Source organism: Sitophilus oryzae, unplaced genomic scaffold, assembly GCF_002938485.1.
Source record: "Sitophilus oryzae breed Bouriz unplaced genomic scaffold, Soryzae_2.0 scaffold_1744_pilon_pilon, whole genome shotgun sequence".
Lineage (NCBI taxonomy): Eukaryota > Metazoa > Arthropoda > Insecta > Coleoptera > Curculionidae > Sitophilus > Sitophilus oryzae.
The window spans coordinates 2,088,293-2,112,903 of NW_022146440.1; the positions used below are offsets into that span (position 1 = coordinate 2,088,293).

The following is a 24,611-nucleotide window of genomic DNA, read 5'->3' on the forward strand; positions in this document are numbered from 1 at the left end:
TATCTTAGAAATGCCGATAAAAAACTTTCTATCTAAAATTACATGGTAGTATTATTTGGAATTTCTAAGGTAAGCACACTACAGAAAATTATCACCAACAACATAATTTTTCGAAATATAAAATTTAAAATGTTAATCAGTGATCGATTATGAGATACACAAACACATCTCCAGAATATTATCGGAAACAAAATAATTTTTAGAAATATAAATCTAAAAATGTCAATCAATGGTTAATTTTATACAACACTTCACTCAGGCAATAAGACTATTCAGATAAGAATATGTTAAAGATTATGGAAATAAAAATACGTCAGAATTCTCTCAGTCAGATTTTTAGACAGAAAAGATATACATATGTAGATGTGGGCTAGAAAAATAAATATAGCAATGTTTTATGCAGAAGATCGCGCCCAACAAAAGTACAAAGTTAGATATAGTTTGGACATACAGGGTGACAATTTGAAAACAAACAGTATTTAATATTGCCTCTACCGATGATAGTATGAAAATTTGGCGAAATACGTCAATTTGCATATCAAGGGGGACAATTTTTGAGGCATTTGTTGTCGTGTTACTTTCAACCCCTTGACCCCTAGGGCACCTACCCCTAAAATTTTAAATAGCAACCCTATTTCTTTTTACCATTTTTGTGTTTCTTATAGAATTCTACATAAACTGCATTATTTTTTGAGAATTTTATAAGGAACACAAAAATGGTAAAAGAAATAGGGGTTGCCATTTAAAATTTTAGGGGTAGGTGCCCTGGGGATCAAAGGGTTGAAAGTAACACGACAACAAATGCCTCAAAAATTGTCCCCCTTGATATGTAAATTGATGTATTTCGCCAAATTTTTACACTTCGGTAGAGGTAATATTAAATACTGTTCGTTTTCAAATTGTCACCCTGTACATATTAAAATACCGATAGAAACTAGAGGTTCTAAAAAAGGACGGAGGGATATATAGGACCTGAAACAGTACAAGATAATATATTATCATCCTTTTACTGTAATATTATATTAGTTAGCAACTCATTGAAAGCAGGAATTATAAAATACGATCCTGCTTGGGCTGCTACAATCCTGCTTTATCCTGTTTCAAATCCCAACCCAGCCACACCTACCAATTTTGAGCTATAGTTACTTTTATTTTGGTTGCTAACTTCCCAGTTAGCAACACATGAGAAGCAGGATCGCCAAAACTGGTTCCTGCTGGCGCGTTCCTCCTTTTGGCGATCCTGCTTTTCATCAAGCCAAATGATGATATTGCTGATGATGAAAGTCAGGAAGGAGAGTATTTAGTTAATATTCCCAAAATCAGCTGAACGCCAAAGAAAAGGTGGCAAATTATTGGGTATCAATGGTGGTCTTGATTATACTTATGTTTATACATACATTACTTACAGTTTGAGTATAATTATATTTATATACATGGTAACTTGTTATTTAACATCAAAGCGTAAATTACAAACTAAGGTCGAAATAATGCTCATTTTTTTATGCTTATAATATGTTTACGTTCTTCCTTTTCTAATATCCCCATAAATGTATATCAAATATATAAATCTATATAAATCACCAGAATTATTTACTTTACATCAAATACATATTTCACAATAAATGCGTCAATGCTATTTGATTTTTATCAATAGATCTCGATACTTTTGTAATTTCTAGAAAGGAATAACGTCAATATTTCTGGAACCAAATTGTATTATTAACAATTTATTAACCGTTAAACAAAAGTTTAACGTAATTTTAAAGTAATATTTTTTAGCTGTATTGTTTTGTAAAAAATAATATACCGTGTGAAAAATGAAAACGACATAACAGCTAATAAAAAAATAATAAAACTTGATTTGTTTAATTTATGTTTGCAATATGTAAGTTATAAAAAATGTCTATACCTATGTATGTGGCAGATTCATCTCTCGAAAAAATCCTTTATGGGTATTTCGCCACTGCACTGCAAGAAAATCTACAAAATAAAATAGTTATTTTTTGTAAACACTTCTGGCGTTAAACCTAAACGGACACTGCTTGTCAGAAGTTATGTTTACAGTTATACAAATTTGCCTAACAAAGAAAAAAATGCTTAACGTTTTGGAAAGTTTTTCTCTTTCCGTCGTCGGAAGCAAAAAAATGCTAAGAATAAAGAAAAAAACTATTTAAAATATTTAAATTCAACTATTCTAGAACACTTTACTTTGTAAAACAGAAACCGTTGACGTTCTGTTAAAATGACATTATATCCAAGTTAAACTTCAAAATTAACAATTACTACCTGATAACAATTACTTAATAAGGTAAAACCAAAACGCTCCAAACTTTCTGTATGATTGTTTTTAAATTTTACGTATGGTATGTTTATTTATGGTATGTTCTTTAAAATCAAAGAAGCGATTGCCATACATTACTAACATCTACAGATGCATGAGCAATACATTTATTTTTATTAGATTGAATTAAAAAAGCCTCTTTTATTTTTCTTTTAGAGACTATCCCTTCTTTCGTTATAATTTTTGCGTTATTAAAATTTATTCTGTGCCCTGTGTCCCATGAATGCTGACAAATCTTAGATTTGTGAAAATCTTAGATTTGTGAAAATCTCCCTTTCTTAAATAATCTTTATGTTCGTTAATTCTAACACTTATCACTTATGGGTCTAGATGTTTCACCAATGTAAGTTATAGTTCATAACATGGCATATTGTATAAAAATAATTTCGCGTTCAGATACAGTGCAATCAAAAAGTTTTACGATAAAAGAATCTTTAAACGAACACAGAGAAATGATGGTGAGAAATACTTGTGAGAAATTATGACGAGTATATCAAGCCTGTCAACATATATCAAATATCAAAATTAACTGTCATCTTTAGTTTGAGGCAGTTGTCTCTTTTGTTATTTTTTTATGAAAAGATCTATAGTAAATTTACAGTGGAATGAAGAATTGATTGAATTAATTATCGTTATCGTTAAAAAAATATAAACACTTTTATGTCGAGTTTAATAAAAAATAATTTATGAGATATGTACTAAAAAAATAACTACCAAGTACTGAGAAAACTGCATTGACGTAATTTGTCATCGGTTATTTACAACTGCCAGCAAAAAATTTCCTACATTTGACTCTGAGATAAACCTGCCTGTTTTTTTTTCACCGCATAATACGAAATAAATAAATCTTGAGTAATATATAATAATAATAGAACGGAGACAAGCTGATGTTCATCCTCAAAGCCGACGTTAAAAACCACAGTTAAAAACAAAGCAACCAATGAACCTACGTAGACTTTTCGTCGTGTTTCTAATCACTCGTATATCGTCGTTGTCTCGTTTTCACTACAACGAACGTTCGTTTGTTTCAGACTAATCGCATCACCTGCTGGGAAAGGATCTCTACGTTAATAAGCAACAACAGAGGAGTGCGGCACCAATCAACCGAAACGTTGACTCTCATTACGGCCAAGAGGGATGGTTTATCTTTTAGCCGAGTGGGGTATGGGAGATAGCGACCTTCCTCATGGAAAACGCAGTAATTTGGCTGCAAGTCATGCTTCCGGAATCAGTCGTTACCCTGGAGACAGACAGCAGGCGAACGTCCAAGAGAACAGTGAAGTCGATCTGCATCCTTTAAGTAATCAAGTAAGTTTGTTTGTATATAATGGGGTATATTTACTTAAGGGCCATATACACATATCCTTTAGTTTTGCCTGTCAAGTAAAATGAAAACGGTTATAAAACTGACGTCAGTTCTCAACGTTTTACTTGTCAGGTAAGATGGATTGTTAGCGTATACAAGGTTTTCAAAAAACATGTGCCATCTCTCGTGGGGAGATTCCTCACGTAAAAATAAGTTTTATTTTTCATATCAGCATAGGTCCGATTCTGCTAAACGGTACATCCCTATTATTTTTTGGACATTTACTTAATTTTCTTCACTGGCAAAATTACAGTTGTTCATTGGTTTAATGTAAAACTAAATGATTCCGTCAGTTCGATATAGACGGTTTTAATTCACTTAAAGACGGTCATTAAGATTGACAAAAAATATAACGTTATGTGTAGGTATTTTAAACATGAAAAATTTCCATTATAGTTCTAAATATTTTTTTCTGGATATAAGTACTGGTGCGAAAACGATGTCACAGTAAGGATTGAAATGCCACTTTTGTTAGATTTTTGCCCAAATTAAATTTATGTTCAAGACTGAAGTTTCTGACAGAACAGTTGTTCCTGATTTATTCAGTCTTTATTAGATGATAAATATTGGCGAATGATTCATTATCAAGTGATGACTAATATCATTTATACAGTGTGGAGTCTTAATTAAGTGCAAATAGTTTTAAGACTAGTATATTTCTACCTCAGGAACACTCTAGGTCTATGAGTTGTTTTCGCAAAAAAAATTGGAAATTTGGAATTTTTAGAAAACAATTTTTGAAGTTTTTAGTAAAAAACATAATTTCTTGATAATATGACAACATATGTAGGTAGTAGATTAAATTCACAAGAAAAAAAGCCCAGAATGGATCCAGTGGTTCTCAAAATTTAAGCATTTTTTTTCAAATTTTCAATTTTTCAATTTTTTTTCAAATTTTTATTTTTTTTTGTTTTGGACTTATTTGAAAAATGGCAAAGATACACTTATTTAAGACTCACCCCGTATAAAATTATCTTACATCCGCTTGATGTCTATATTCTATTTCTTAAAGCTTGATAGCACAATACAAGAAAAATACATTATAAATGCCAATGGCGCATGGCGTTTTGTTGTGTAGTGTGACATGCCGAAAGATGATTAATTACCAAAAAGTATTTTATGTCGTATAAAGTATCATCGACTTACGCGGGCTTATATACATTTGTATAGTGATTTTTTTTAAATATTTATCAAGATATTTTTCTCATTATCGGGCTATCGTTGAATACCTACAACAGTATAAGATTAAATTTGCTCTATTCTAAAAAGGCTACGAAATATGAAACTTCAATGTTGTTTATCTATCTTTGTTGTACGTTTTATTGCCCTTCTCGTCTTTTTATAATATCTCTATTGTAGTAACTATTAGTTAAGCTATAATAGATATTAACGTTAGGCAGTAAGATTATTTTTATTGTCATCATGTTTGGCTTTCATAAGTATTGTATCTACTTAAACATTTTTAAAACCTTTTGTGGAAATTTTTTATTCTAATTATAAGTGGATATTAGTATGTGTAAATAGAAAACAATTCCATCATTTTAAAAATATTGTTCAAATATGAAATAGATTGGATAATCAAGATTTATCATGAAAATTTCTATTTTCGGACATTTTGCTTTAATTTTTTATACGAGGTGCCAAGAAGTAGAATATTTACAGATTCCCATGCAAGTGTGACCTAGTGATGTGTCGGTATTTGAGTAACGCGATTTTGGAGCGGTATTTTTTTGTAACGTCGTGTCGCGTTCCACAACGAATCAGGAACCTGTTACTGAAGAACAACGATAATGACGACAAAATTATAAATTATTTATAATTTGCAAATAAATTATTTATAATCGCACTTTTGAAGTTAGCTCGAACCGTAGTAACCGCATAGCGACGTGTTTAGCTTCAGCCGTCGCGATTTCGTCGGTCGCCAACAGTAGTACAAGGTGTTTCATAAAATATGACCATCGAGTAATCACGATTCTGCTTAAACTGCTTGACGTTTAAAGCTGATTTTTGGCAAACGGATTGACTGTGGGGTGTAGAGGTTCGATAAGGAGGGGTTTCTCGAATCTCAAATTCCAAGAGGGTGAAAACGCCCCTCAAATATTACAATATTTTTTGTTATTTAAAAAACGGTTAGTTTTTCGAGAAAACGCTTGGACAAGCATAATTTATTTACTTTTTTTACATATTTTGAAATTTTTTAAAAAATCATACAGGGTGTTCCAAAAAGTTGGGTAATTTCTTAACCACGATTCTGCTTAAACAGCTTGACGTAAAAAGCTTATTTTTGGCTTTTGGATTTTTCGAAAGTCAAATTCCAACGAAATGAAAATACCCCTCAAATATTACCAAGTTATATAATAATATAGCCATATTTTTTTTTCTCATGCTGACATAAATGTGAGAAAATTTTATCCAGTTTGTATGTTAATGGAAATTCTTGCTTTGCTTTATCATCACCATTACAAATGATTAATTCGACGTGAACGAAGTCGCTGGTACACGCTAGTATCCTATAAAGTTACATTATGGATTGTACAATATGATTGAAAAAAATGACGATAGTGTCGCAGGAGAAGGAATAACGCCATGGTTATGAAATGAAGATCGCTGTCATTTTATATGTTAAATTATATAAGGAATGTCCTTGATGTTCATTTCCAAGCCAACTGAACGCCGTATTATATCTTTTAAAATCTAATATAAAAATAGTAATTGAAACCTAACACATTATTCTCGAAATGTTCCCTGTAGAAATAACCTAAGGCGAAACAAGACTACTGGTACGTCCGTCTCGATGACCATGATCGTGATACTCACATATTTGTTTACATGTAATAGTACGATAAATTTTATACGTCACATTATACGTCAAACAGGTAATCTCAATAACTCTCTCTTTAATCGATATGTAAATAAAAAAAAGTAAACAGTACGTTACAAAAAACATCTCCAGAGTGTAATTTTATTGTTTTCCGCTTGTAATCTTGTTTAACTTTGAGTCGTAACCTTGTTTCGCTAATTTTATTCAATAAAATATTTGACCCGATCTTATCAGGCAGTCAACCGTTTTACGAACACACTTAATAGTCCTTGACGGTTTGCGTTTGAAAATGTTCTCACAAATTAAAATATTTTCCCACAGTCTCTTTGAGATCTCGTTCGAACTGGTTAGGGGCTTAAAAAATCAACTGGGTGATAACCTTTTGTCGTCTCCATGCAACCAGTCTCAAGTATCGTGACCGAATTTGAATTTAAATGGGAAATCGATAAATGCGCAATTTTGTTCGTGCGAGTCTGTATTTTTTACGAGGATAGTTGCGAATTTTTGCGCCTATATCATGTGATACTTTCTATTACCACTATTACGCTGTACTGTTCAGGTCGCTCTCAGGGGTCGGGTAAAGCGGGTATGTGGCCGAAGGAAATATAGTATATTATATTTCAGAAATCTGCCTAAGGCTTAGCCCGATCCTGTCGTGTTAAGCCACACCCAAAATTTTGTGTGCTTTGGTTAACTTTATTCTTTGGTGCTTCTAACACCCGTGCTTAGGTTAATGCTTGATTAAAGTTTGCAGAGCTTCAGAATTTGCCATAAAATAACGAGCAATTTGTTACAAAACCATATAAATTATATATCACTATAATTACAAAACTTCAATCTATTTCCGTATTGTAACGGAATTTTAAGTTGTGTTATTTTTGGGAATATTTAGTCCAAACATAAGGTATATTTTGTTGATGTTTGACCATCAAAATCTTATAAATGAAGAATGTAAAAATGTAGAATTTATCTAAAAATGTGCTACAATCCAGATATAGTATAATCCTGTATCTTTAATTTCCTTCTTCATTTGTGTAAAAACACCTAGCCAGTTTTACATAAAACGTTAAATACCGAACGCTTATTTTGCTACTTTTTCGGACTAGTGAAATGGACTCTTAAAAGATCAAACCATCTTGTTTCGAATGTTCGGCTCGCTGTACTTGGTATTTTTTCAGCCATTAAGGTAGGATTTAAAAACTGGGAGTCCTACGTTTCTCCAAACTTTTTAGCTATTGATTATATATCTTAGACCGCCCATTAACAGAAGCATGTTTAACCACAATTAAACCACTGTAGCTACTAGAAATATGATTGGAATACTGACGTTCACCGAACCTATATTGACTTGTAATGTCCTATCCGCCTGTATTGACTTATAATGTTACGATCAAAGAGATTCGCTAAAAAAACCGACAGTCGAGTGGAGCACCATTGCTGTTCGCAGTGTTCGCGAACTGCTCAGTTCGCCGATTATTTCCTGGCACCCGGCGTTGACTAGCGAATGCTCGTGTTACATTACAACGCTCGGCCCAAGGGGCCTTAGGGAGGGGGCCTGGTGTTGAGCCCAGGGGGGAGCCTAGCACTTTTGTTTTTTTAAAAATGAAAAATAATTTTAAAAAACACATTTTTTGAATAAAACGTTTACATGAATTTCTCTAACAATAAATTTCATAGAGTTGGTTATCAAACCGTGTTCCCGTTTCTAAAAAAAATAAATTTAACACATTTTTTGAATACAACAAAATAATAAGAACTAAACAAAACTAGAAAACGTAATTTTTACTATATCTCAAGCAAATAAAAATTAATACGTAGCCAAGAGTCATAATTCAGGATTCATCTGGGGGGTGCCCAGTAGTACCTGGGGGGGGGCACCCCCGGGCTCCCCCCCTAGTTACGCCAATGTATGCTGCTTTAATTGATTATAGTAGAAATCAACTTTCGGACTTAAAACCATATCAACTAGAGTAACTGCCCAACAGACAAAAATACTATGATTTTTTAAAGACAGTAACATTACATAAATCATAAACATTATTTTATAGTAGGTCTGTTAGGTTAGGTTCGGTTAAGCTATTAGGTTAGGTTAGACTAAGATCAAAAGCAAAGGCATAGTTTTAATGTAAAAAAATACGAAACAATGCGAGTGTCTTCTTCTTCAAAAGCGAATATCTCCAAAAATAAAGTTATTTAGATGAATCAAAAACAAACTATTGACAAAAGATACACCTAGGTGATAAAATTATTTTGAATCTTTAGTTTGTTAACGTAGGTACTCCACAGGCTGTTTCAAAATTTCACCAAAATATCAACAACATTTAGTTTTCCCTCGTATCTGACAGATGGCAACTTTTATTGTATATTTATAAAGAGAATTTAAATTGATTTCATTCTTTGATAGCTGATTATAATTAATTATTATTAATGTCATATTTTTTGATGTTGTTAAAGTATCACATTTTCCGATAACTATTATCACCTTTTCCGTAGCCATGAACTAAATAAATGTTCTGCTTTTTTAACATTTTGAAACAGAAAAAAAATTGACGATAATTAAAATTTTGTCAATAACAATCTATGACATATAGTATCTTATCTATGTCTATGGCTGTCTATGATAACAATTCAAAGAATGAAAATGAAATCATATTACCATGGAAACGCGTTTTGATTTTTAAATAAAAAAAATCATGTCAAAGGTCATGTGGAAAAGTATAAACAGGATTAACCATTTTAAAACAAGCAAAGATTTTTATGAAAAATGCTTTTTTCTCAAAATGTCAATAATAAAAAAGTTTTTCCTCTGGTAAAGACAATCCGGGGACATTTCGGATAGGTATATCTTCTCTTCGTTCTTAATTGATATAATGACAAAAATATAACTGTTTGTTATTTAAGTTTGTCCCCCTATTTTTATTAGTAAGTCCTTTTTGAAAATTTCTAAATTTTATTTTATTTCAAAGCTGGCAGCTTTCAAACGTAAGTTAACGATTTGCTATAGCTATCATGGCAACCGAGTAACAAAAATCAACCAAATTTTCTATGCTTTGCTGGTGTCTTATCGAAGGAAAAAAAATAGTGATTGTCAAAAATCAAAAAATATAATTTTGAAATGATTTTAAACGCTTTTGATTTCCATAACTTTTATATGATTATGTGCTTAATGTAGGCATTAAATTTGTTTTAAATTGCTTTTAAAGGTGTTAACTCAATCCCCCCTGGTTGTTTATTTCTCTATCAGTTTTAATTATTTCTTCATAATATTCCTACATTAACAATTTTTAAAGTGGATCATCATATTTGTTTAGTCTATTACGAAAATATAATTATTTTCGTTGTCTTTCATCAAATGGCGGTGGTGGCGTGATTAATGTTTCCCACTGCAAAAATTGAATACAAATGTGTAAATAGACCTTCGAAATTGCTGTAAAGTTTCCGTTACGTCGAATGTTGAGTTTATTGTAATCAGTATGTAATTCTTTAAGTTTAGATAATTTCTAAATAATCTTATATTTAGTATTTTATTTTAGTATGAGAGAAAAATATTGATAAAACTATCTGCATCCTAGCAAACTGCCAATAAACTGGTGAATATAGCAGGTCGGCCATAAGCCTACCTATCAGTAACATAAATACCAGATATTCACAAAAATAATAAACAACAGAATACAAAACACGCTAGACGCTGCACAACCACGAGAACAAGCAGACTTTAGAAGCAGCTTTAGCACGATTGATCATTTACATACACTAAGAGAAACTATCAGCCGAACAAAAAAATACGAGCTTCCACTAGCCATAGCCTTTATAAAGTTTTAGAAGGCTCTCGACTCAGTATATCTTAAAGCAATAGCGAAACAAGGTATTGACAGGCCTTATATAGAACTCTCGCCAATATATACAAAGAAGCCAAAAGCCAAAGCAAGTGTATAATGATATACCGTGCTGGCAACTGTTACTTTTGGGTCGGTATTTACATGTGTGGAAGTAAATCGCGTAGGGATCTTATTAAGTCGGAGTGAGAGAAATGTGACGGTTTGCTGTTGCGGCGTTGCCGGTACGCCTTTCCCTATCAAGTAAAGTAAAATCACGATCGCAAACCGCATATTTTTAAAATATTTTTTTTCGAAAAAATAGATTTCGAGATATGAAGAAGAGAAGAAATATAGATACGAGATAGTTTAGATATATTTAAAGATATCAATTTTTGAATTCAGAGTTCTAATAGCGCAACCACTGTCGAACACCAACTCAATTCCACTTATTTTTACCAAAAATGTAAGTGTTCTAACTTGCACTTAAAATTTTTCAAGCTATAGAGAAAATTAGAACGACTCGTTAATAAATAAACAAATAAAGCATCACGAGACGTAATTAAATCGTAAAGCTGAACGCATGATGTACACCTTTCCCTAGAACTTTAAGTACTGACAGAGGTACTAGCTTACTTCGGGTTTTTCTTTTCACCGATTCCGAACCGTCGCAGAAGGAAATATGAAGATGTTATTTCATTTACAAATTCGCTGTAGAGTTCTAAGACGGTTCAGAATCGGTAATAACAATAACCCGAACAAAGCTACTGATTGAGGCGACCGGCCGACTGCGACAAATCGGCTATATCCCCAGATGTTCAGTTTCTCGGTTCATTTCATTCGTTTGGCAACGTGTTTACTCTCCTCTCTTTGTTGAGTACATTATAAACGCATTGTACTCTTACTTCTTACATACGGAAATCTCGACTCAAGACTAACCTTTTCCAGCCCTTAGTATAAAACAACCTCATAGTTCCCAATTGGCAAAGGAGTACGACAGGTAGACGCGTTATCCCCACATACAAAGCTGTTAATATAATTAGTAGATAGCCTCACATAATTAGTAGACGCCCTCTAATTTAGATCCCCCATCAAATATAAAAAAAAAATCATTCAGATTAAGTTTTTTTAGATTAATGATATTTGGAAGTATAATTTTTTTAAAATATTTTTTAACCGGAAATGACACCGAATTTACTTATTTTAAATAGAACCACCCACATATAGATATATTTTATGATTTTAATGGATTCTTCATGAAATTCTAAACATATTTTGGGTTTTTGAAATATTTTCAATTTATGGTAATAAATATCATTTGCAAAGCTGAAATAAATTAGACGTTTTCCTGGCATTGGTGCATTTTATTTAAAATTTATGTTGAGTGTCTCTTAGAAAAGGTTTATTCTACTTAATTGACGGTTCACACGAGGCAATTTTTTAAGACATTCCACTAAGCTGATCCAATATTGGCAACGTATAAACAGCGACAATCCATGCTATTGATATGTTTCCAGATGGTCATAAGCCACTACACTTTTTTATAATAAACTAATAAATAATTAACTAAGGCTAATGTGATCAGTAACATTTTGCAATGAAAATTAAATAATCACTTGAAAAATAATTCCATATGCATGCGAGACCACTCTGTAATAACGCCAAAATCAGAGTAATACGCCGAACGTGATCCGCCATGTATGCTGGGTTCAAAGTCCACACACCAGTAATACACTGGGAAACACGTGTGTGAAGCGGCTTTTGATACCTGCCGCCGACACAAGTGACGGAACTTATATTTTATTCTGTAAACTTTGGTTATGTGTAGCTATTTTAAACATGAAAAATTTCCATTACAGTTCTAAATAATTTTTTTCTGGATATAAGGACTGGTGTGAAAACGATGTCATAGTAAGGATAGAAATGCCACTTTTGTTAGATTTTTGCCCAAATTAAATTTTTGTCCAAGGCTGAAGTTTCTGACAGAACAGTTGTTCCTGATTTATTTAGTCTTTATTAGATGATAAACATTGGCGAATGATTCACTGTTCATTGTCAAGTGATGACTAATATGATTTATACAGTGTGGAGTCTTAATTAAGTGCAAATAGTTTTAAGGGTAGTATATTTCGACCTCAGGAACACTCTATAGGTCTATGAGGTGTTTTCGCAAAAAAAAATTGGAAATTTGTAATTTTTTGAAAAATTTTTAGTCAAAAAAACATAATTTCTTGATAATATGACAACATGGTTAGTAGATTAAATTTACAAGAAAGAAAGTCCAGAAAAGATCCATCCAGTGGTTCTAAAAATTTAAGCAACGTTTTTTTTTCAAATTTTCAGATTCTTTTCATTTTTTTTGTTTTGGACTTATTTGAAAAACGGTAAAGAGACACTTATTTAAGACTCGCCCCGTGTAAATTTATCTTACATCCGCTTGATGTCTATAGTCTATTTCTTAAACCTTGATAGCACAAGACCTTTATAATAAATGGCGTTTTGTTGTGTAGTGTGACATGCCAAAAGATGATCAATTACCAAAAAATATTTTATGTGGTATAAGGTGTCATCGACTTACCTGGGCTTACATATATACACTAATATAGTGATTTTTTTAAAATATTTATTTCTCATTATCGGGCTATCGTTGAATACCTACAACAGTAAAATTTGCTCTATTCTAAAAAGGCTACGAAATATGAAACTTCAATGTTGTTTATCTTTGTTTGTTTTTTGCTTTATTTTCCTTCTGGTCTTTTTACTTTTTATAATATCTCTATTGTAGTAACTATTAGTTAAGCTATAATAGATATTAACGTTAGGCAGTAAGATTATTTTTATTGTCATCATGTTTGGCTTTCATAAGTATTGTATCTACTTAAACATTTTTAAAACCTTTTGTGGAAATTTTTTATTCTAATTATAAGTGGATATTAGTATGTGTAAATAGAAAACAATTCCATCATTTTAAAAATATTGTTCAAATATGAAATAGATTGGATAATCAAGATTTATCATGAAAATTTCTATTTTCGGACATTTTGCTTTAATTTTTTATACGAGGTGCCAAGAAGTAGAATATTTACAGATTCCCATGCAAGTGTGACCTAGTGATGTGTCGGTATTTGAGTAACGCGATTTTGGAGCGGTATTTTTGTAACGTCGTGTCGCGTTCCACAACGAATCAGGAACCTGTTACTGAAGAACAACGATAATGACGACAAAATTATAAATTATTTATAATTTGCAAATAAATTATTTATAATCGCACTTTTGAAGTTAGCTCGAACCGTAGTAACCGCATAGCGACGTGTTTAGCTTCAGCCGTCGCGATTTCGTCGGTCGCCAACAGTAGTAGTATGTGGAACTGGTATGTCCGTAGCGCCGCGGGATCTCGATCTGGACTTGGTCGCTCCAGCCGTCGCGCTCCTAGAGTTGTAGTTCCCTGTCGCGAACAGCAGTAACTGTGTAACTGGGCATCGACGCTCGAACTCGGCGGCGACCTACTTCGCTCCAGCCGTCGCGCTCCTAGAGTTTTAGTTCCCTGTCGCGAACAGAAGTAACTGCTGTAACTGATTATCGACGCTCGACCTCGGCGGCTACGTACTTCGTTCCAGCCATAGACTTAAAATAAAATATAGACTACACTATTTACATCTCAACGCGGACAAACAACCTTTTTTGCACACATGTTTACTTCTGGGTACAGTCGACCGAGCCTTCCTCATCCAGCCTATGTTGTCACGTCTTTAATATTATCAATATTTTTTTCTTGTTATACACATATATTGAGATATTAATACTACAGTTTAATAAAGTAGGTTTTAATATTCCATAGATGTATTAAATAGTCCTTATACTACTAAATTATAAGTCGGATACTGTTTAATAAGGATAAGTCCTTTACAAGATGACAACACCGATTAGAGGCGAGGGAGCCTATTCATTCATTTATTACCTTGTAGTACGTGTCACACGTGTGTGGTAAACCTTTGTTGCCGCTATCTCCCCGGCTGTATTAACGCATTTTCTTAGCTTGTAGTCCTTAAGTGTTTATTTTATTGACTTTTTCTGTTCAAAAACTATAAAATATGGTTCGCCAGTGCCAAATTTGCAAGAAATTTGACTTAAATAATCCAATTAAGTCTTGAAACGACTTTCGACCGGTAGGCAACTCTCAATTTACCCATTAGGTGTCAGTGGCGTTGTTGTAGAAAGGCGCTTATTTAGATAATATTTTAGTAAAATGTAAAATCTGAATTTTTTTTCTCTTACAATACAATATTGACTTACTTACATTGTAACAAAACCATAATTATAACCCTGTTAATAATTAATAATGTTTTTATTAAAAAATATATTCCGGTTTATTCTAAAATTATCTTCAAGAATCTAAAATAACATACAAAATTTTTAAAATGATATTACATTATGAAACAATATTTTTAATATACCGGGTCGTCTCAAAATTGGCTCACCCCTATAACTTTTTATTTTTTCAGATACAAAAAAAATTGTATGTTAGTAGGTATATGACATAAATTAAGTTTAATGACGTATTCAATTGTTTTTGGTCTCTTCCTGCTTTCACCAGAAATGATTACATCTTTGATTTCTAAAGGCACCCTCGGTATATTGCTACTTTATTCGATAAAAATGACACTCTGAATAGAATGACTATCATATGTCAACTTTTGACATTGTCGCTTAAAAACAAATCGTATTTTAAATTTCAATCTAGGGTGCCATGGTGTTGTTAAAAACACTAAGTTTTAATCAAGGAGCCTTGGAAAAATAGTTTTGATCGTCTAATGGGTTTCGTGTCTTGTTTAGGCCCGTTAAAAGATGTACAAATCGTAGTTTTAATCATACATATGTCAATTTTTTCAAATGAAACAAGGGAGACTCATTAGCATATTTGGAAAAATCATTTTTTTATGAATATATTGATACCACACACTTGGTATTTCGAGTCAAATTATCGTTATGAACCGCGTGTTACAATTACAATAAAACCATATGCGAAAATGTCAAAAGTTGACATATTATGCTATGTCACTCTATTCAGAAATCAATATTATTATTAAAAATTAAATTGTTATCATTTTCTATCGAATAAAGTAGAAATATACCGAGGGTGCCGTTTAAAAATTAAAAGTTATATTCATTTCCGGTGAAACAGGAAGTGACCAAAAACAATTGAATGCGTCAATCAATCCTAATTTATGTCATATACTAACATAACATAACTATTTGAAAATATAAAAAAAAATTTGGGATGAGCCACTTTTGGAACGCACCCGGTATAATAAAGACAGTACCGTGTTAAATAAATGTAATTTTCATATTATCCACTTCCTATCACCTTCCTTGCTTTAATGGAACAGATTTATGTTTTCTCTAATTTACATAATAAGACGTCACTTAACCAGAAAAAAAATTACAAAAATCATATTTTTTTTTCTCTCCCTGTCGCCGATTCTATTATATCTGTGAAATAGATCCTGTTTTGATTAATATTAGGGGTTGTAAATGTTTGACTAAAATTAATAATTTATTATTAATTTCAAAAATTACGTAATTTCGATTATAAAATTTCTTCTATAACGTGTATTTTATTATTTTTATCCTTTTTGGACTCTAAGACGTTTTTTTCTAAACTTTTATTCAAAAAACCTGTCCTAAATCTTAATAAAATATTTAAATACGATATATTTTTAATTTAATTATAGCTTCATTAAAATAAAAAAGTTACCCGGCTATGATACGGAGAGTTCAGGTGTACTTGAGAAACGAAAGACAGTGTTGTGTTTCTCGGCAGAGTCGTCAGGGAACGACCGTTATGACAGAGACAACCTATCTATCGCTCGTGTCGCACTCGTTATAACCTAAAACAATAACACAACAATAACAAGACGTTGTCTGACCGCATGTTCCAGCTATTTATGAATGAGATGCTCAGTCTATATTTTATTTTAAGTCTATGGTTCCAGCAGTCGCTGGAGCGCTTCTAGGGTTTCGGTTTTGCCTGTCGCGATTTGGTCGGTTACTATTGGCGTTGGTGCTCCCGTCGCTACGTTACTTTCTAAATAACGATTTTTGGTATGTACTAGGCATGGTATAAAATAGTGTTGTTTGAAAGATGAAACGCAAAAGCAAATAAAATAAAATAAAAATATTTTATTTGCTTTTATACATTTATTTTTAAGTTTTATTGTTTATATCTATTTTTAAGGTTAAGTTAGACCAATAAACATTTTTTTTTGACAGTGGTTTGGACTTTGTTCTTGATTTTAACATTAAATATATTATATTCAAATACACATAAATATGAGCCGTTCATTTTATTTAAACGAAAATTGATAAAGAAAAAAAATAACAAGAAATGTCATCGTTTTTCTAAAAATGAGATATATTGTCTATACACAATTATAAACTCGATATTTGGAAAATGAGATGGCGGGTAAAAGTTACATTAATCTACAAATATAGATAAGTTAGATATATTTTTAGCGAGGACCTCAACACTTTGGATGTCGGAACTTCGGTTACAAAATCGCGGTATTTTTCTGGAACGGTCGCTATTGTAACGCGACTCATGTGGAACCGGTATTCCCATCACTAGTGTGACCTAGTGTTGACCACAATCCTGACCTATAGTGTTAGAGAATTTTTGGATTAGGGCTCAAACGCACCGACGTCGCAGCGACCAGCATTTGATTCAATGTTATTACTGGTCGCAGCTGCGTTTCCTAATAACATTGAATCAAATGCTGGTCGCTGCGACATGGTCGTCAGTGAGTTTGAGCCCTTAGTGATTCTTTGCTAAAAATTTTAGCGAATTATGTCAATTCATTAACGCCAATTTTTGATTTTGTTATTTCTGAAGTCAACATATTTTTCAATGTACATACAAAAGTACTATTTTTCAATAGAACTATACTTCTCAACATAGAAAAGATAGATATTTATATAATCAGTTTTAGTATATAGTATGTACAAAATTTTTGGCAAAATTTGTACATACATCTCATCAATCACCCACTATATATTTTTGAATTAAAAAGTTTTGAATTATTATTATAGATCTAATCATCAAGGAATATGAAGTAAGTGCCGCAAGGTACCATAAAAAGAATAGCGGCATATAGTAGACCATTATACCCTTATTATAAACATATATAAAAAAGTTGCCCCAATTTGCCGTTTTTTGAAAAAAACAAATTTTGAACTATACGATGGATACTATTTCCAAGGGGCTTTTAAGTAATTTACATAGGTTGAACTAGTCTGGCTTTAAAAATATATTGTTATTCTGATATTATTATTAGGTACTATCCTAAATCGTATATTAGTAGATAGATTAGTAGATCATTGCTCTCCCCTCTATTAGGATACATCTACAGTTTTTATTATTATAAGCAGAACTATTAAAAAAATAATTCTCAAATAGGACTTATTAATGAGAAATTAGTGTTCTATCACTTTACTATAGTTATGTTCCTAACAAATGCATAAAGTGATACTTTCCCGCACGCCTTATTTGACATTTACCCTGACATTAACAAATAATGCTAGTCGTTCAAATAATTTTCAAATATGCAGTAATTTAATATGGTTATCACTTGGCTGAAATATTCAAAAACGAAAAGAAAAACATGCTAAACCAATATTTTTTACCATTATTTTGTCCAGAAAATATTAACTTTATCTAGAACTGCGTTTATTAAAATACAAACTTAAAAGTACCTAATTTTTAAAATTGTTCGTCATCTTCAATTTTTATGAAATATCAATTTTGACCTTAAATTTGTATATTTCAAAGCATTGGCTTTCCAAAATTACCAAAAGTAATAAAATCGGACCAAAATTGTTTGAGTATTGAACAATTTTCAAAGGCTCATTTTTGAAAATTGTTCATTGACCACCCTATATAATAAATTATTAATCTATTAAAAATATTTTTTCTAATAAAACTCAAAGTTCCTCCACTCCAAAAAAACTCAAAACGAAAAAATTTGATAACATTGAAGCAAAGTTATGGGCTTTAAAAAAAATTGGTTTTGGTAAAACACACTATATTTTTGAGGCGCCCTATATATGGTTTAAGTTATGTAAGGCAACAATTTTTTGTTATAATTTAAGACGTCCGGTCCCACTTTACATAATATTACAGTATATATAAATAATTTTAAGTTTTCCAGATTGAAAGTATCAAGTAAAAAACCTAATGTCCAACCGCTCCCATAAGCTCGTTCCACTGTGCGGCGCCGTCATTGTATATCATTGTATAGCTATTATCACTTTTAAAATCTAATATAGAAATAGTAACTGAAACCTAACTTATTATTCTCGAAATGTTCCTTGTAGAAAAAACCGAAGGCGAAACAGCTACTGGACCGTTCGTCTCGATGACCATGATCGTGATACTCACATATTTGTTTACATGTTATAGTACGATAAATGTTATACGTCACATTATACGTCAAACAGGTAATCTCAATAACTCTCTCTTTAATCGATATGTAAATAAAAAAAAGTAAACAGTACACTCCGTTAAAAAAAAACATCTCCAGAGTGTAATTTATTGTTTACCGCTTGTAATCTTGTTTAACTTTGAGTCGTAACCTTGTTTCGCTAATTTTATTCAATAAAATATTTGACCCGATCTTATCAGGCAGTCAACCGTTTTACGAACACACTTAATAGTCCTTGACGGTTTGCGTCTGAAAATGTTCTCACAAATTAAAATATTTTCCCACAGTCTCTTTGAGATCTCGTTCGAACTGGTTAGGGGCTTAAAAAATCAACTGGGTGATAACCTTTTGTCGTCTCCATGCAACCAGTCTCAAGTATCGTGACCGAATTTGAATTTAAATGGAAAATCGATAATGCGCAATTTTGTTCGTGAGTCTGTATTTTTTACGAGGATAGTTGCGAATTTTTGCGCCTATATCATGTGATACTTTCTATTACCACTATTACGCTGTACTGTTCAGGTCGCTCTCAGAGGTCGGGTAAAGCGGGTATGTGGCCGAAGGAAATATAGTATATTATATTTCAGAAATCTGCCTAAGGCTTAGCCCGATCCTGTCGTGTTAAGCCACACCCAAAATTTTGTGTGCTTTGGTTAACTTTATTATTTGGTGCTTCTAACACCCGTGCTTAGGTTAATGCTTGATTAAAGTTTGCAGAGCTTCAGCATTTGCCATAAAATAACCAGCAATTTGTTACAAAACCATATAAATTATATATCACTATAATTACAAAACTTCAATCTATTTCCGTATTGTAACGGAATTTTAAATTATGTTATTTTTGGGAATATTTAGTCCAAACATAAGGTGTATTTTGTTGATGTTTGACCATCAAAATCTTATAAATGAAGAATGTAAAAATGTAGAATTTATCTAAAAATGTGCTACAATCCAGATATAGTATAATCCTGTATCTTTAATTTCCTTCTTCATTTGTGTAAAAACACCTAGCCAGTTTTACATAAAACGTTAAATACCGAACGCTTATTTTGCTACTTTTTCGGACTAGTGAAATGGACTCTTAAAAGATCAAACCATCTTGTTTCGAATGTTCGGCCCGCTGTACTTGGTATTTTTTCAGCCATTAAAGTAGGATTTAAAAACTGGGAGTCCTACGTTTCTCCAAACTTTTTAGCTATTGATTATATATCTTAGACCGCCCATTAACAGAAGCATGTTTAACCACAATTAAACCACTGTAGCTACTAAAAATATGATTGGAATACTGACGTTCACCGAACCTATATTGACTTGTATGTCCTATCCTCCTGTATTGGCTTATAATGCAACGATCAAAGAGATTCGCTAAAAAAACCATATACGTATTATTTACAAATATACTCAGGGTTTCCTATTTAACCCCGCGTGCAATTTCTGTGCCGTAAGAAAAAGACAACATAACCCAGCTCCATATTAAAACTGCATAAGTCTATTTCACCCGGATATGGATTGAACTGCGATTGCGCCAAACTCCGATTGATTGTTGTTTTAGTTCTGTTTGGATTACTTTTTATTTGTGATTTTGTTTAGTTTATTAAAAGAGTGATTTTGTTTAGTTTATTGTTTCCAACTATTTTTTGATATTTTTCCAACTCCATGATAATGTGTTATAAATAATAAAAATATAAATAAAATTGAAGGTTCGGTGAAATGTCACTCAACCACTTCCCTTTAAAAACATCGACCAATGAAAACTTCTTCAGGTGAGGCATGCTCAGTTAAATGTATATCCGGGTGAAATAGACTTATGCAGAATTCCATATTGTTCTTTCACTGTTTGGGCTTCACTTTTTGGAGATTAGGCTGAGTATATTTGTAAAAAGTAATACGTATATGAAAAAAACCGACAGTCGAGTGGAGCACCATTGCTGTTCGCAGTGTTCGCGAACTGCTCAGTTCGCCGATTATTTCCTGGCACCCGGCGTTGACTAGCGAATGCTCGTGTTACATTACAACGCTCGGCCCAAGGGGCCTTGGGGAGGGGGCCTGGTGTTGAGCCCAGGGGGGAGCCTAGCACTTTTGTTTTTTTTAAAAATGAAAAATAATTTTAAAAAACACATTTTTTGAATAAAACGTTTACATGAATTTCTCTAACAATAAATTTCATAGAGTTGGTTATCAAACCGTGTTCCCGTTTCTAAAAAAATAAATTTAACACATTTTTTGAATACAACAAAATAATAAGAACTAAACAAAACTAGAAAACGTAATTTTTACTATATCTCAAGCAAATAAAAATTAATACGTAGCCAAGAGTCATAATTCAGGATTCATCTGGGGGGTGCCCAGTAGTACCCGGGGGGGGGGGGCACCCCCGGGCTCCCCTGTAGTTACGCCAATGTATGCTGCTTTAATTGATTATAGTAGAAATCAACTTTCGGACTTAAAACCATATCAACTAGAGTAACTGCCCAACAGACAAAAATACTATGATTTTTTAAAGACAGTAACATTACATAAATCATAAACATTATTTTATAGTAGGTCTGTTAGGTTAGGTTAGGTTAAGCTATTAGGTTAGGTTAGACTAAGATCAAAAGCAAAGGCATAGTTTTAATGTAAAAAATACGAAAAAATGCGAGTGTCTTCTTCAAAAGCGAATATCTCCAAAAAATAAAGTTATTTAGATGAATCAAAAAACAAACTATTGACAAAAGATACACCTAGGTGATAAAATTATTTTTGAATTCCTTAGTTTGTTAACGTAGGTACTCCACAGGCTGTTTCAAAATTTCACCAAAATATCAACATTTAGTTTTCCCTCGTATCTGACAGATGGCAACTTTCATTGTATATTTATAAAGAGAATTTAAATTGATTTCATTCTTTGATAGCTGATTATAATTAATTATTATTAATGTCATATTTTTTGATGTTGTTAAAGTATCACATTTTCCGATAACTATTATCACCTTTTCCGTAGCCATGAACTAAATAAATGTTCTGCTTTTTTAACATTTTGAAACAGAAAAAAAATTGACGATAATTAAAATTTTGTCAATAACAATCTATGACATATAGTATCTTATCTATGTCTATGGCTGTCTATGATAACAATTCAAAGAATGAAAATGAAATCATATTACCATGGAAACGCGTTTTGATTTTTACAAAAAAAATCATGTCAAAGGTCATGTGGAAAAGTATAAACAGGATTAACCATTTTAAAACAAGCAAAGATTTTTATGAAAAATGCTTTTTTCTCAGAATGTCAATAATAAAAAAGTTTTTCCTCTGGTAAAGACAATCCGGGGACATTTCGGATAGGTATATCTTCTCTTCGTTCTTAATTGATATAATGACAAAAATATAACTGTTTGTTATTTAAGTTTGTCCCCCTATTTTTATTAGTAGGTCCTTTTTGAAAATTTCTAAATTTTATTTTATTTCAAAGCTGGCAGCTTTCAAACTAAGTTAACGATTTGCTATAGCTATCATGGCAACCGAGTATCAAAAATCAACCAAATTTTCTATGCTTTGCTGGTGTCTTATCGAAGGAAAAAAAATAGTGATTGTCAAAAATCAAAAAATATAATTTTGAAATGATTTTAAACGCTTTTGATTTCCATAACTTTTATATGATTATGTGCTTAATGTAGGCATTAAATTTGTTTTAAATTGCTTTTAAAGGTATTAACTCAATCCCCCCTGGTTGTTTATTTCTCTATCAGTTTTAATTATTTCTTCATAATATTCCTACATTAACAATTTTTAAAGTGGATCATCATATTTGTTTAGTCTATTACGAAAATATAATTATTTTCGTTGTCTTTCATCAAATGGCGGTGGTGGCGTGATTAATGTTTCCTACTGCAAAAATTGAATACAAATGTGTAAATAGACCTTCGAAATTGCTGTAAAGTTTCCGTTACGTCGAATGTTGAGTTTATTGTAATCAGTATGTAATTCTTTAAGTTTAGATAATTTCTAAATAATCTTATATTTAGTATTTTATTTTAGTATGAGAGAAAAATATTGATAAAACTATCTGCATCCTAGCAAACTGCCAATAAACTGGTGAATATAGCAGGTCGGCCATAAGCCTACCTATCAGTAACATAAATACCAGATATTCACAAAAATAATAAACAACAGAATACAAAACACGCTAGACGCTGCACAACCACGAGAACAAGCAGACTTTAGAAGCAGCTTTAGCACGATTGATCATTTACATACACTAAGAGAAACTATCAGCCGAACAAAAAAATACGAGCTTCCACTAGCCATAGCCTTTATAAAGTTTTAGAAGGCTCTCGACTCAGTATATCTTAAAGCAATAGCGAAACAAGGTATTGACAGGCCTTATATAGAACTCTCGCCAATATATACAAAGAAGCCAAAAGCCAAAGCAAGTGTATAATGATATACCGTGCTGGCAACTGTTACTTTTGGGTCGGTATTTACATGTGTGGAAGTAAATCGCGTAGGGATCTTATTAAGTCGGAGTGAGAGAAATGTGGCGGTGTGCTGTTGCGGCGTTGCCGGTACGCCTTTCCCTATCAAGTAAAGTAAAATCACGATCGCAAACCGCATATTTTTAAAATATTTTTTTTCAAAAAAATAGATTTCGAGATATTAAGAAGAGAAGAAATATAGATACGAGATATTTTAGATATATTTAAAGATATCAATTTTTGAATTCAGAGTTCTAATAGCGCAACCACTGTCGAACACCAACTCAATTCCACTTATTTTTACCAAAAATGTAAGTGTTCTAACTTGCACTTAAAATTAAAAAGCTTAAAAAGCTATAGAGAAAATTAGAACGACTCGTTAATAAATAAACAAATAAAGCATCACGAGACGTAATTAAATCGTGAAGCTGAACGCATGATGTACACCTTTCCCTAGAACTTTATGTACTGACAGAGGTACTAGCTTACTTCGGGTTTTTGTTTTCACCGATTCCGAACCGTCCTAGAACTGTGATACGCATGCGCAGAAGGAAATATGAAGATGTTATTTCGTTTACACATGCGCTGTAGAGTTCTAGGACGGTTCAGAATCGGTAATAACAAGAACCCGAACAAAGCTACTGATTGAGGCGACCGGCCGACTGCGACAAATCGGCTATATCCCCTTCCACGTCTCTGAGCAATGCGCACAGTTTCTCGGTTCATTTCATTCGTTTGACAACGTGTTTACTTTCCTCTCTTTGTTGAGTACATTATAAACGCATTGTACTCTTACTTCTTACATAGGTACGGAAATCTCGACTCAAGACTAACCTTTTCCAGCCCTTAGTATAAAACAACCTCATAGTTCCCAATTGGTAAAGGAGTACGACAGGCAGACGCGTCATCTTCACACACAAAAGTGTTAATATAATTAGTAGATTGCTTCACTTAATTAGTAGATGCCCTCTAATTTAGATCCCCCACCAAATATAAAAAAATTCATTCAGATCAAGTTTTTTTAGATTAATGATATTATATGATGATATATATGACTATATTTTTTTAAAAATATTTTCTACTTTTTAACCGGAAATGACACCGAATTTACTTATTTTAAATAGAACCACCCACATATAGATGTATTTTATGATTTTAATGGATTCTTCATGAAATTCTAAACATATTTTGGGTTTTTGAAATATTTTCAATTTTATGGTAATAAATATCATTTGCAAAGCTGAAATAAATTATACGTTTTCCTGGCATTGGTGCATTTTATTTAAAATTTATGTTGAGTGTCTCTTAGAAAAGGTTTATTCTACTTAATTGAC

General features: G+C 32.1%; 1 protein-coding gene across 1 annotated transcript in view; it reads left to right on the forward strand.

Moving 5' to 3' along the window:
• LOC115881918 (inositol hexakisphosphate kinase 1-like) overlaps positions 1-24,611 on the forward strand; it is a 90,937-nt gene that overhangs the window by 34,425 nt on the left and 31,901 nt on the right. The window contains 1 exon segment of the mRNA XM_030899646.1: positions 3,373-3,649. Within this exon segment, the coding sequence (XP_030755506.1) occupies positions 3,479-3,649 (171 nt within the window). The 5' untranslated portion in view covers positions 3,373-3,478.